General features: G+C 40.2%; 1 protein-coding gene across 3 annotated transcripts in view; it reads right to left on the reverse strand.

The window, feature by feature from the left end:
* Window positions 1-4197: 4197 nt before the first annotated feature.
* wdr4 (WD repeat domain 4) overlaps window positions 4198-15781 on the reverse strand; it is a 65688-nt gene continuing 54104 nt past the window's right edge. Inside the window, exons 10-11 of one of the 3 annotated variants that reach the window (XM_072259788.1) lie at window positions 6915-6984; window positions 4198-5158 (exon numbers count right to left, since the gene is read on the reverse strand). In XM_072259788.1, the coding sequence (XP_072115889.1) occupies window positions 4998-5158; window positions 6915-6984 (231 nt within the window). In that variant the 3' untranslated portion in view covers window positions 4198-4997. Of the gene's footprint in view, window positions 5159-6914; window positions 6985-9861; window positions 9956-15781 lie in introns of those variants that run through there. The other 2 variants (XR_011886237.1, XM_072259789.1) reach the window with 2 other exon arrangements.

The following is a 15781-nucleotide window of genomic DNA, read 5'->3' on the forward strand; positions in this document are numbered from 1 at the left end:
TCCTTTATTGTTTAATTACCTTCAGCTGAGGAGGAAATTAGAAGACAACCATACTGGTGGGTCTAGTCACATATAGGGGTCACACTGAGACATACACAGCACAGTTCCCTTGTCCATGGACAGTGAACCACAATCCAATACTTTCATGTTCGTAGTTGCTCAAACCAGTTTGTTTTTATAATTCCAAGCTGATTTACTATTGTATTTGTACAGTTGCAAGAAAATGTTTGTGAACCCTTTGCAATTACCTGGTTTTCTGCATTAATTATTCATAAAATGTGGTCTGATGTTCATCTAAGTCACAATAGAACATAGAAATTTACAGCATATTCTGTAATCTTCAGCTCACAATGTTGTGCCGACCATGTAACCTACTCTAGAAACTGCCTAGAATTTCCCTAACACATAGCCTCTATTTTTCTAAGCTCCATGTACCTAAGAGGCTCTTAAAAGACCCTATCGTATCTACTTCCACCACCACCGCCAGCAGTGCATTCCACACATCCACCACTCTCTGTGTGAAAAACTTACCCCTGATATCCCCTCTGTACCTACTTCCAAGCACCTTAAAACTATGCTTCCTTGTGTTAGCCATTTCAGCCCTGGGAAAAAGCCTCTGGCTATCCATATGATCAATGTATCATCTTATAAACCTCTATCAGGTCACCTCTTATCCTCTGCCACTCCAGGGAGAAAAGGCCAAATTCACTCATCTATTCTCATAAGGTACGTCCTCCAATTCAGGCAATATCAGACCACATTTTATAGTGAGGTGACCAGAACTGAGCACAGTACTCCAAGTGGGGTCTGACCAAGGTTCTATATAGCTGCAACATTACCTCTCGGCCCTTGAACCTCTGACAACCCTCCACACTATCCACAACACCCTCAACCTTTCTGTCATCAGCAAACTTACTAACCCATCCTTCTACTTCTTCATCAGGTCAATTAAAAAAATCACAAAGAGGCGGCACCCCAGAGCAGATCCCTGCGGAACACCACTGGTCAACGACATCCATGCAGAAAACAGACTATCTACAACCACCCTTCGCCTTCTGTGGGCAAGGTGATTCTGGATCCACAAAGCAAAGTCTCCTTGGATCCCATGCCTCCTTACTTTCTGAAGGAGCTTTGCACTATAATAAATAACAATCTGCCTGAACTAGTAACACAAACAATTATACTTTTCATGTCTTTATTGAACACGTTGTTTAATCATTTACTGTCCAGGCTGGAAAAAGCATATGAACCCTTGTATTTAATAACTGATAGAACCACCTTTACCATAAGACATAGCAGCAGAATTGGGCCATTCAGCCCATCAAGTGTGCTCCAGCATTCCATTTTGGCTGATCCTGGATCCCGCTCAACTCCATACACCTGCCTTCTCACCATATCCTTTAATGCCCTGACCGATCAGGAAACGATCAACTTCCACCTTAAATATACACATGGACTTGGTCTCCATTGCAGTCTATGGCAGAGCATTTCACGGATTTACTACCCTCTGGCTAAAAAAAAATCCTCCTTACCTCAGTTCTAAAAGGTTGCCCCTCAATTTTGAGGCTGTGCCCTCTAGTTCTGGAAACCCCCACCATAGGAAACAAACCATGATGATCCTTCCACCATGCTTCATAGTTGGGATGAGATTTTGGTGTTGGTGTGCAGTGCCCTTTTCCCTCCAAGCATAGTGATATGCATTTCTGCCAAGAAGTTCAACTTTTGTCTCATCTGTCCACAGAACATTGTCCCAGAAGCATTGTGAAACATCCAGATGGTCTTTTGCAAACTTGAGATACGCAGCAAGGTTTTTTTTTTTGGAGAGCAGTTCTTTCCTTTGTGGTGTCCTTCCATGAACACCATTCTTGTTCAATGTTATTTTTATAGTGAACAGATGAACAGACACTTTAAATTTAAAAAGTTGGCATTTATTTCAAGGGGAATAGAATATAAAAGCAAGGAGATAATGCTGAGCCTTTATAAGTATTGCTGCGTTGAAGTATTGTCAACAGTCTTGGGCCCCCTATCTCAGAAAGGATGTGCTGTCATTGGCGAGTTCAGAGGAGGTTCACAAGGATGATTCCGGGAATTAAGGGGTTAACATATTAGGAGCATTTGGCACCTTTGGTTGGGCCTGTACTCACTGGAACTTAGAAGAATGCAGGTGGGAGGGAGGATCTCATTGAAACCTACTGAATACTGAAAGGACAAGATAGGGTGGGTGTGGAGAGGATGTTTTCTATGGTGGGGGTATCCAGAACTAGAGGGCACAGCTTCAAAATTGAGGGGCAAACTTTTAGGGAAGGAGAAGGTTTTTTTAAACAGGGAGTAGTGAATCCATAGACTAGGGTGGAGGCCAAGTCTGTGGGTATATTGTGAGGGGATCCAGGAGTGCCCCTATTAACTGTTTGAAGAGAGACAGAGAGAGACACTTATCATTGATGGTTTGTTTGGAAAGGAGAGAGACCAAGATTGATGGTTGGACTGACACAGGAGTTAACTTTGGAGATAAAAACTGAGCAGCTCGAAGGTTGCTATGGTGACCAACAGGACATTATTGATGTTACTTCCAAGGACTTGTTGCCTGCTCGCATTCCTTTACAGACAAAGGAAGGAGGGACTCTTTGAATGACAGGTGATGCTCAGCCTGGTGAAATAAATGGGAGGTCAGATGATACAGACCTCAGACACATGATCTGGACACTGAATGAGCATTGTTGTGCTCGCAGAGAAAGTGGGTTTTAGAGGATCGATCCAAATTGCTCTTCCAGCGGTGAAGAAGGGGTTGACTGGTGGGGAGTTGTCTATGTGTCCACCCTTGCCGGGGTGATAGCTCCACCACAGAAAAACTGGTCCCCCTGGTTAAAGTCACAGTGGGTGACTTATGAAGGATTTCGGAGGACGACGAGAAGATTGACGGCAACAGCTCACCTGAAGACTCAACTCTCTCTCTCTCTCTCTCTCCAACACTATTCAACTAAATACCACGAACTGAACTGAACTTTACTCAACATCGTAAGACTGTATCTTTTTACCCCTAGACTTAAAGAAGCTTGGTTTTTCATACATATATTTCCACACTTAATGATTTGCGTACTTATATATATATTCATTGCTAACCTGTGTGATTTATTTACTTTTATATTACTGTATTGCGTAGTTACAAATAAATATTAGTAGTTTATAGCAATACTGGATTCCAAAGTGGTTTCTATTTCTGCTGGTTTCTTTATCCCCGTCACGGGGTATGTGACAATATTTAAAGTAGAAGTTAATTGTTTCCTGATCAGTCAGGGCATCAAAGGATATGGTGAGAAGGCAGGTGAATGGGGTTGAGTAGGATCTGGGATCAGCCATGATGGAGTGGTGGAGCAGACTCAATGGGCTGAATGGCCTAATTCATCTCCTATGTCTTATGGTCTTTATCAAGTTCTGGAGATTTCTGCAGGATTTTTGCTATTACCCTTGCGTTTTTTCACCTCCTTCAGCATTGCACGTTGTCCTCTTGGTGTGATCTTTGCAGGATGCCCACTCCTAGGAAAAGCAGCAACAGTACAGAATTTCTGCCATTTGTAGACAATTTCTCTTCCTATGGACTGATGAACACTCAGGTCTTTAGCAACGTTTCCAGCTTCTTGCATTTCTACAATTCTTCTTCTAAGGTTTTCTGAACATTGTTTTGATTGAGGCATGGTACACATAAAGGGATCTTTCTTGAGAAGAGCAGGCAATGTCAGTAACCTGACTTGTGTGTCTTTTTTTTATACATAGGGCAGGGTACCTCGGCAGCCCACACTTCCAATCTCATCTCATTAACTAGAACACCTGACTCCAAATAGCTTTTGTAGAAGGCATTACCCCAGAGCTTCACATCCTTTTTGAACCTAGAATGATTGTTTAAATGGTTTACTCAGTATTGACAAGTAGTAGTACAATTTTTTGTGTGTTATTAGTTCAGGCTGATTGTGTTTGTCTATTACTGTGACTTAGATGAAGATCATTTTATGAGGAATTAATGTAGAAAACCAGGTAACTGCAAAAGGTTCACAAACTTTTGCTTACAACTGTCCAGTTACCTCTGGTTTAATCAGTTCTGACCTTTGTTGTTAGTCCAGTAACAATTACAAAACATGCAGATGCTGGAATCTGAAGTAAACATGGAAAATGTCTCTTTTTTTTTTAAAAAAAAGTCAGCCCAGGCAGACTTTAAGCTTTTTTGCTATTTATTTTCATTTGAACTTCATCACTAAGCACCATTATGTTGTTTGTTTTTAGTTAATTGTTGCATATTCTTTATAGCGATTTACAATGTTTTCTGAAATGAATCTGATGGGTTTTAATTAGACCACATTCACACCAGTACAGATACAATTGCTGAATATCAACACAAATGGATAGACCTGGAAGCTCAAGGATAAACACATCTTGGTGGACCCACCAAACTTGGACATTCAAACTACCCCTTCCACCAGCAGGAACCTAACACACCACCACAACTTCAGCCTGACAACTGCCAACTTAATCATTAATTTAAAACCCAAGGTCAATATATTGCGCCAGCCAAGTTTATTAAGGTACATGGGTAAAATATGACTAGATTAATATCACAGATCGATTACAAACTCTTTGAATGATCAGGTCAGGTTTGAGGGCCAAAGGGAAGTGCAGTTACCAAAAGTGGAGTAAAGCTTGTCACTGATACTGAGTGCAAAACGCACATGAATGAACTCTGCCAATCATTCAGAATGCTTTGTTCAGCTTTAACCTCTTCAAAAAAGCAGTTGAAGATGGTGCCAAGCTGCAGTCTCCGTTAAGATCACTTTCACTGGATGTTTTGATATACATGTGACAATTTTTGTACCTGCCCCAGTTTATACCCGTATTGCCAGGGGACTGCAGCAGCCAGTTTTTATCCATTAACGAGCACTTCACCAGCAAACAGTGCAGACGATTTGCTCTATCCTGCAGAAATGTCTCTGGACACATGATATCATCCTTCACATCCTTGCTTTTTTGCTGTGTCCATCCATTTGTCCTGTCTCCATTATTCTTTTGTTCTGTCTCTGGTGAACTCGCAGTTCTTTCTTCAACTGATACTGGGCTACGTTATCCACAGTCATCTTGTACAAACTGCTGTAGCTGTTTGCAGTGGCCGAGCCTGTTAAGGAAAGGCAGGAGGTTGATATAGAATTGAGCAAGCCAATTAATGCCACCCCAATACCAGATCAAGTACAGTCTCTCCTCTTGTAGGCTTATCTACATATTGTGTCAAAAAACTTTCCTGAGCACACCAAACGACTCTACCCCATCTAAACCCCTCGCTCTAGGGAGGTGCCAATTGATATTTGGGAAATTAAAATCTCCCACCACAACAAATATTACACCTTTCCAGAATCTGTATCCCTATAGCTCCTCGATGTCCTTATTACTATTGGGTGGTCTATAAAAAACACCCAGTAGAGTTACTGACCCCTTCCTATTCCTAATTTCCACCCACAGAGACCCTGTAGACAACCACTCCACTACTTCCTCTTTTTCTGCAGCCATGACACTATCTCTTATCAGCAGTGCCACGCACCCACCTCTTTTGCCTCCCTCCCTGTTCTTTCTGAAACATCTAAAGCCTGGTACTTGAAATAACCATTCCTGCCTCTGAGCCATCCAAGTCTCTGTAATGGCCACAACATCATAGCTCCAAGTACCGATCCACGCTCTAAACTCATCTGCTTTGTTCATAATACTCCTTGCATTAAAATAGACGCATCTCAAACCATCGGTCTGAGAGCATCCCTTCTTGATCACCTGCCTATCCTCCCCCTCGCACTGTCTCTAAGCTTTCTCTATTTGTGAGCCAATGGCCTCTTCCTTCGTCTCTCCAGTTCGGTTCCCACCCTCCAGCAATTCTAGTTTAAACCCTCCCCAATAGCTGTTCACCAGTCCTCCAGGACAACACTTGTGCTTACAGAGGACTCAAAGTCCCAGCAATCTCATCTCTTGCATCTCTCTGCAACTCAGGGTATATTGTATCAGGCCCTGAGGACTTATCCACCTAATGTTCTTCAGTTTTGTCCAACAATAAATTTCAATCTACACCAATAATCCTATTTAGTTCAATCTTGTGAGCCAACCTCCTACGAGGAATTCATTAAAAGCTTCCACAAAGCTTAACAGACACATCTCCTAGTACTCTTATCCATTGTAGACCATACCAATAATTGCCTACTCATTCACACAAATCCTACATTAACCCCAAACAAGAGAAAATCTGCAGATGCAGGAAATCCAAGCAACACACACAAAATGCTGGAGGAACTCAGCAGGCCAGATAACAGCTAAGGAAGAGTAAACAGTCGACTCAGTCCTGATGAAGGGTCTTGGCCCAAAAAGTTGACTGTTTACTCTTTCCCATAGATGGTGCTTGGCCTACAGGTTTCCTCCAGTATTTTGTGTGTATTCCTACATTAATCCCCCTTTTTTATTCTACCCTACCCTACTTTGACCTGCACATTCTCCTCAGCTCTGCGTATTTTCTGCCACTCAGCTGCACCACAGCAGTAATTAACCTCCAGCCCACATCTTGGGCAATGTGGGAGCAAACTGGAGCACTTCAAGCCTATTTGCATAGAGAATTCATTGGTTGAAGATGAAGGGAAAATGAGAAATGTGTCTTTGAAGAAGAGAGTGACAAGGATCTGGAACAGAGCACCCAATGCTTCATCACATTTAAACACACGCATGTGTATATGAGCCATGACCATTTCAGCTACAGACAACGCCGGAAGGTAGGATTAGGCAGGATGCTCTCGACATTGGCAAGGATCCAAAGGAGAGAATGGCCTCCTTTTGTCATAAATATTCTAAGGTTGTGAGAAGCAGGCACTGACCTCCTGGGGAAAGTCACAGGCTTTTCTTACCCCGTAATTCCTCCCAATTGGCACGGATTGCCTCTTCCATTTTCTGTTGGTCTGGATGTTCTGGAATACGCTGTTAAAAAGAATTTTATGTTGCTATGTACAGTTGCTGTGCATCAATTAAAATAATTTTCAATAAGGAACCAGCTAAACTCACTGCTTCACTCAGACATGGGCCTGAACTTGCTCTCCAGCCCCATTTGAATTGGGGGTTACCCCATCAGCGATTAGATTCATAGTTGAACAGCATGGGACAGGGCCTTCAGCCCATGCTGATCAAGATGCCTAAGCAAGCTAGTCCTATCTGCCTACTTTTCAACCATATGCCTCTAAAACAAGGGTTCCCATCCTGCAGGTCCATGGACTCTCGGTTAATGGTAGTGGTCCATGGCATAAAAAGGGTTGGGAACCCCTACTCTAAACCACTCCTATATGTGCACGTGTCTGTCTTTTAAATATTGTAACTGTAGCCGCCTCTACCACTTCCTCTGGAAGCTCACTCCACACATGCACCATCCCCAAGAGCAGGAGTTCCCAACCTTTTTTACGTTATGAACCAATACCATTAAGCAAGGGGTCCGAGGACCCCAGATTGGGAACTCCTGCCCTAGAGAGACGGCAGTTTAATTTTTTATTAAGTGTGAGATGTCACATTTTGGGAGGTCAAATGAGCATAGGACTTTGACAGTGAATGACAGAGCCCTGCGGCGTTTTAAAGAAGAAAGGGACCTAGAAATTCAAACTCACAGTTCGTTAGGAGTGGCATTGAAAGTGAACAGAGCGGTGAAGGTAGCTTTTGGCACATTGTCATTCTCAGTTCGAGAGTTGAGTATAGAAATGAGGATCTTGTATTGTAGTTGTACAAAACACTGGTGACGCCGCATTTCAAATACTCTGTTCAGTTTTAGTCAACCCTGCTATAGAAAAGATAGTGCAGAAGAGATCTATAATGACATTGCCAAGACTTGAAGTACTACGAGATTGAGCAGATCAGGACACCTTTTTTCATTGGCGTACAGGAGAATAAGGGGTGATCTTATAGGAGGCATATAAAATTATTAGGGTCAGAAATGAGCAAATGTGCTTTGTAGGGTTGAAGAATCAAGAACTAAAGAGCACTAAAGAGAACTAAATGTGCTTTGTAGGGTTGAAGAATCAAGAACTAAAGGTTTTAAGGTGAGTGGGGAGAGATTTAATAGGAACCTGAGGGCCAATCTTATCACCCTGAGAGTGGTCAGTGTATGGAATGATCTTCCAGAGGAACTGTTTAAAAAAGGTACATTAGCAACTTATAAAAGACCATAAGACCTTAAGATATAGGAACAGAATAAGGCTATCCAGCCCATAGAGTCTGCTCCAACATTTCTCATGACTGATCCTGGATACCATTCAACCCCATACACCTGCCCTCTCACCATATCCCTTGATGCCCTAATATTGAATCTAACAACTTCTGCTTTTAATATACCCATGGATTTGGCCTCCACTGCAATCTGTGGCAGAGCACTCCACAAATTCACCACTCTTAGGCTAAAAATATTCCTCTTTACTTCTGTTCTAAAAAGTCACCCCTCAATTTTGACTCTGTGCCCTCTAGTTCTGGATACTCCCACCATAGGAAACTTCCGCTCCACACCCAACTTTTATAGTCCTTTCAACATTCGGTAGGTTTCACTGAGATCCCCACACAGTCTTCTAAATTCCAATGAATACAGGCCCAAAGCTTCCAAACGCTCCTCATACATTAACCCCTTCATTCCTGGGATCATCCTCTTCTGGACTCTCTCCAATGACAATACATCCTTTCTGAGATAAGGGGCACAAAACTGTTGACAATATTCCAAATGTGGCCTGCCTAATGTCTTATAAAGCTTCAGCATTATCTCCTTGTTTTTATATTCTATTCCCCTTGAAATAAATGCTAACATTGCATTTGCCTTCTTTACCACAGATTCAACCTGTGAATTAACCTTCTGGGAGTCTTGCACGAGGATTCCTATGTCCCTCTGCACCTCCGATGTTTGCATTTTCTCCACATTTAGATAATAGTCCTCAAATTCCTTTGTCAGCCACGGCTGAATACCCCTGCCATTTGAGAACTTCTTCCTCTGTGGGACATATCTATCCTGTTCCTTCCCAGAAACTTCAGCTACCTCTGTTCTGCTGTCATCCCTGCCAATTATCCCGCTCCAATCACCCTGAGAAGCTGCTCTCTCATGCCTCTGTAATACCCTTTATTCCATTGCAATACTGATACATGTGACTTATGCTTCTCCCGCTCAAAGTTCAGTATGAATTCAATTATATTATGATCGCTGCCTCCGAAAGGTTCCTTTATGTTAACCTGACTAATAAAATCTGGGTTACTACATAACACCCAATCCAAGATAGCTTTTCCACTAGTAGGCTCGAGCATAAGCTGCTCTAAAAAGCCATTCAACAAAAATTCCCTCTCTTGCAATCTGACACCAACCTGATTTTCCCAATCCCCATACATATTGAAGTCCCCCATTACAATTCTGCCATTACCCCTATGACATGCCTTTTTCAGCTCCCTTTGCAATCTCAACCCCATATCTTGGCTACTATTTAGAGGCCTATATATGATTCCCATAAAGTTTTTTCTCCACCCTTGCAGTTTCGGAACTCCAGCTACAAAGAGTCGACATTCTCTGACTCTATGTCACAGCTTTCTAAAGATGTAATTCCATCTCTTACTAATACAGCCACACCACCGCCTATGCCTTCCTGCCTGTCCTTTCGATAAAGTACATCCTTTGATTTTAAGCTCCCAAATATGACCGTCTTTCAGCCACAACTCAGTGATGCCCACAACATCATGCCTACTAATCTTTAATTGTGCCACAAGTTCATCCACTTTATTTCGACTGCTACGCGCTTTTACATCCAGCACCTTCAATCCTGCATTCTTCATCCTTATGAATCTTACCTCTGTGGTGCAACTTAACTCTTTGCTTTGTCTGCAGCTGTATCCAATCATTAGCTTCTCCTTCTTAATGCTCAGATTATCTTTGCCCGGGAAACTCATGTAAGGAAGGAGGATAATCAGCGTTTTTTAAGGATTTGGAAATAGTAACAATTTCACTCCAATTCACAGGCTAAGGTGAAAGCAGTCTCTATTTTTATAGATTCCTTGATTTCATTTGTTCACTATGAAACAATTTCAGACCCGAATGGTAGATTTCTGTTAATTACTGGTTTACTTTATAACCAAAAAGTTGTTATGGTTAATATCTATGCACCAAATACCAATTATTCTGAATTCTTTAAGCACTTATTTGCATCTCTTCCTAATTTAAATGAATATACATACGTTGATAATGGGCGGAGATTTTAACTGTTGCCTGAATCCCTCGATGTGGACAGGTCTGCGCCCAGTCATGTACTTCCAAGCAAATCCACTATTTTTATTAATTCCTTTTTAGTTGACTCCAGAATTTTAGAAGTTTGGAGGTTTTTACATCCCAAGAATAAAGAGGTCTCATTCTTTACTCATGTATATCAGAATTACTCTAGAGTTGATTACTTTTTTATTGACTCTCGATTAGTTTCATCTGTTATTGCCTGTGAGTACGTCTCTGATCATGCGCCCCTGAAACTATCAATCAAATTAACTGATGTAACTTTCAGTGCCAGACAATGGCGGTTCAATCCTACTCTGCTTCAGGACTTAAATTTTGTTAACTTTATTAAAGAAAGAACAGATTGCCTTTTTCTTCTCAACTAATTTTAGGGAAGAAATTTCCAGTGGGATATTATGGGACACTTTTAAAGTATATATCCGTGGGCAAATTATTTCATATTCTGCTGGATTGAAAAAAATGAATTAATAATGAAATACATACATTGGTTGATAAGATTAAAGAAATTGATAAAAAATATTCTGCTGCTCCTAATTTGGAGCTTTACAAAAAGAGAGTTGAACTTCAGATGCAACATAGTTTGTTATTAACATCCCCAATTGAAAATCAATTACTTAAAACTAAGAGTCAATTTTATATACATGGTGATAAATTGGGTAAATTACTGGCCAACCAACTGAAAGCTGCTTCGGCTAAACGTCAGATTATTAAAGTTCGTAAATGGGATGGTACTTTGATGGTTGACCACAACAAAATTAATAAATCTTTTCAAGAATTCTATACCTCTTTATACCAATCAGAATTTCCTGACGATTCTACCATAATGCATGAACTTTTAGGAAAATTGGATATTCCAAAATTACCACTTAATGAATGTTTAACATTAGATGCACCCATTACGGGAGAAGAAATAAAAATTTTAATGTTAGAAGGTGATGAACATTGTACACACTTCATCTAAAACTCCAGAATGTGTTATTTCGCTTGACTCCAAGAAGATGTTTGATAGAGTAGAATGGGAATATTTATTTAACATCCTTGAGATATTTAATTTTAGCCCAAAATTCTTATCTTGGATTAAATTGATATATCATATACCTTTGGCTACTGTACTTACTAATAATCAGAGATCCCCCTTTTTTAGGCTTTTTCGAGGTACTAGACACGGCTGTCCTTTAAGCCCTTTACTATTTGATATTTCCTTGGAGCCCTTAGCAATCGTTCTCCGTGATTCACCCAATATATTTGGCATTATTCGTGAGAATGAGACGCATAAGGTATCATTATATGCAGATAACCTGTTACTATACATCTCTAATCCAGAGAAATCCATCCCTGCAGTAATATTACTACTTGCTCAGTTTAGTAGTTTTTCTGGTTATAAATTGAACCTTAATGAGAGTGAGCTTTTTCCATTAAATATGCAAGTTCCAATCTATAGACAATCACCATTTAGACTGGTTACTGATTATTTTACTTATTTGGGTGTTAAAATTACTAAGAAGCATGAGGATCTATTTAAAGTTAACTTTTTACCCTAAATTGATCATGTTAAACAACTGCTTACTAAATGGTCCCCATTGTCCCCATCGATTGGTCAAATCAATGCTATTAAGATGATTATTTTACCTAAATTTATTGTATCTATTTCAGGCGGTACCAATTTTCATCTCTAAATCCTTTTTTTGATATTATTGATTCTAAAATTTCTTCATATATATGGCAGAATAAAAATCCTAGATTAAGCAAGAAATATTTACAGAAATTAAAAAAAAAAGAATGCTATTTGGCATTGCCAAACTTTAGGTTCTATTATTGGGCAATTAATATTCGATATCTAAAGTACCGGACACAAGATTTGGATGAAATTCAGTGTCCAAGATGGGTGAACCTCGAGTGTGAGTCAGAACGTGGTTCTCATTGGCTTCTATTTTAGGGGCTTCGCTTCCCTTTGCACTTACTAAACTGAATAAACAAACGATTACTGTACTCCAGTAATTAAACATACACTACGAATATGGTTTCAATTTCTTAAATTTTTGGATTGCATAAATTTATCCTATCAAGTCCTATTATACCCAATTTTTTCTTCCAACCATCCGGAACTGATCAAGCTTTTCTTTTATGGAAAACGAAGGGAATAATATGTTTTCGTGATTTATTCATGGATAATTGTCTCATATCCTTTGAACAGTTGTCTAATAAATATAATTTGCCTAGATCACATTTTTTCAGATATTTACAGATTAGAAACTCTTTGAAGGTTATTTTACCTACTTTTCTGATATCACATGAAACTGAAATTACACAAGATATTTTAGGTTTAAACCTTTATCAGGAGAGTTTAATAGCAATTGTTTATGATTTAATTATGAAAATACATTTAGGTATGTCTGATAAAATTAAGAATGAATGAGAAAGAGTACTTCAGGTATCTTTACCCACAGAGAAATGGGAAAAAATTGTCCAACTAGTTAACACTTCTTCAATGTGTGCTAGACAAGCTTTGACACAACTTAAGGTGGTTCATAGGGCCCATATGTCCAAGGATAAGTTAGCTCGTTTTTATTGCCATATAAATCCTGTCTGTGACAGATGTAATTCTGAGGTAGCTTCCTTGACACATATGTTCTGGTTTTGCCCTCTTTTGGAAAAATATTGGAAAGACATTTTTGATATTATTTCAGTAGTTTTGCGTATTGATTTACAACCTCATCCTATTGCTGCAATTTTTGGACTACCAATGATAGACTTTAGTCATTTATCCCCTTCAGCTTGTTGTTTGATTGCATTTGTTACATTAATAGGCAGAAGATCCATTCTATTTAAATGGAAAGATTCTAATCCCCTACTACATTTCAATGGTTTTCCCAAACTATAGCATGTTCAAACTTGGAAAAAATTAGGAGTGGTACCACTGATCCTTTGGTTAAATTTGAAGAAACTTAGAGGCCATTTATTCAACATTTTCATATGATGTAAGCTGACCTTTTCCAAATCCTTTTCAATAACTTTTTGTTTGTGTATGGAGGAGCGGAGTTAATGGCAAATAATGATTTTAACTGATGAAATGTGGCAGCCCAGCCTTTGTTTTGTTTTGTTTTTAGTGTAGGGGGTAAAAACTTCTTTTAAAATCTTTTTCATGTTCAGTTATTAAGAGATTGGGAGGTTTAAATTAAATATGATACTCGGAGTCTGTGTCTGTATACGTTAACCGTTATTAATGTAATCCCGATCACTTTGTATCATTACTGTTATGTTTATCAATTTGAAACTCAATAAAAAAGATCGAAAAAGAAAGCTTCTCTTTCTTTACATTCAAATTACGTCATCTATTTGTAAAACTGCTGGCTCATCCTCAGCTCTATCATACTGGTCCCAATCCCCCTACCATATTAGTTTAAACCACTCCTAACAGCTCTAGCAAAAAGTAGTTGGACAGGTACATGGATAGGAAAGGCTCAGAGTGATATGGGTCAAACATGGGCAAATGGGACTAGCTTGGATTGCAGTCCTAGTAGGCAGAGAACAGTTCGGCCAAAGGGTTTGTTCCATAAGACCATAAGGCAAAGGAGCAGAAGTCGGCCATTCGGCCCATCGAGTCTGCTCCACCATTTTATCATGAGCTGATCCATTCTCCCATTTAGTCCCACTCACCTGCCTTCTCACCATAACCTTTGATGCCCTGGCTACTCAGATACCTATCAATCTCTGCCTTAAATACACCCAATGACTTGGCCTCCACTGCTGCCCGTGGCAACAAATTCCATAGATTCACCACCCTCTGACTAAAAAAACTTCTCTGCATTTCTGTTCTGAATGGGCGCCCTTCAATCCTTAAGTCATGCCCTCTCGTACTAGACTCCCTCATCATGGGAAACAACTTTGCCACATCCACTCTGTCCATGCCTTTCAACATTCAAAATGTTTCTATCAGGTCCCCCCTCATTCTTCTAAACTCCAAGGAATACAGTCCAAGAGTGGACAAACATTCCTCATATGTTAACCCTCTCATTCCCAGAATCATTCTAGTGAATCTTCTCTGAACCCTCTCCAACGTCAGCACATCCTTTCTTAAATAAGGAGACCAAAACTGCCCACAGTACTCCAAGTGAGATCTCACCAGTGCCTTATAGAGCCTCAACATCACATCCCTGCTCCTATACGCTATTCCTCTAGAAATGAATGCCAACATTGCATTCGCCTTCTTCACTACTGACTCAACCTGGAGGTTAACCTTAAGCGTATCCTGTACAAGGACCCCCAAGTCCCGTTGCAACTCTGAACTTCGAATTCTTTTCCTATTTAAATAATAGTCTGCCCATTTATTTTTTCTGCCAAAGTGTATAACCATACACTTTCCAACATTGTACTTCATTTGCCAGTTCTCTGCCCATTCTTCCAATCTATCCAAGTCTCTCTGCGGACTCTCTGTTTCCTCAGCACTACCGGCCCCTCCACCTATCTTCGTATCATCAGCAAACTTAGCCACAAAGCTATCTATTCCATAATCCAAATTGTTGATGTACAATGTAAAAAGAAGTGGCCCCAACACCGACCCCTGTGGAACACCACTGGTAACCAACAGCCAACCAGCATTGGATCCCTTTATTCCTACTCTCTGTTTCCTACCAATCAGCCAACGCTCTATCCACGTATGTAACTTTCCCGTAATTCCATGGGCTCTTATCTTGTTAAGTAGCCTCATGTGTGGCACCTTGTCAAAGGCCTTCTGAAAATCCAAATATACAACATCCACTGCATCTCCCTTGTCTAGCCTACTGGTAATTTTCTCAAAAAATTGTAATAGGCTTGTCAGGCAGGATTTTCCTTTAAGGAATCCATGCTGCATTCTGCCTATCTTGTCATATGCCTCCAGGTACTCTGTAACCTCATCCTTGACAATTGACTCCAACAACTTCCCAATCACCGATGTCAAGCTAACAGGTCTATAATTTCCTTTTTGCTTCCTTGCCCCCTTCTTAAGTAGCAGAGTGACATTTGCAATCTTCCAGTCCTCCGGAACCATGCCAGAATCTATCGACTTTTGAAAGATCATCGCTAATGCCTCCGCAATCTCCACAGCTACTTCCTTCAGAACACGCGGGTGCATTCCATCTGGTCCGGGAGATTTAGCTACCTTTAGACTATTCAGCTTCCTGAGTACTTTCTCTGTCGTAATTGTGACTGCACACCCTTCTCTTCCCTGCCACCCATGAGTGCCCAGTATACTGCTGTCTTCCTCAGTGAAGACTGATGCAAAATACTCGTTCAGTTCCTCTGCCATCTCCTTATCTCCCATTACAATTTCTCCAGCATCATTTTCTATCGGTCCTATATCTACTCTCACCTGTCTTTTACTCTTTATATACTTGAAAAAGCTTTTAGTATCCTCTTTGATATTATTTGCTAGCTTCCTTTCATAGTTAATCTTTTCCCTCTTAATGACCTTCTTGGTTTCCTTTTGTAAGGTTTTAAAAACTTCCC

Source organism: Mobula birostris, chromosome 6 (assembly GCF_030028105.1).
Source record: "Mobula birostris isolate sMobBir1 chromosome 6, sMobBir1.hap1, whole genome shotgun sequence".
Classification (NCBI taxonomy): domain Eukaryota; kingdom Metazoa; phylum Chordata; class Chondrichthyes; order Myliobatiformes; family Myliobatidae; genus Mobula; species Mobula birostris.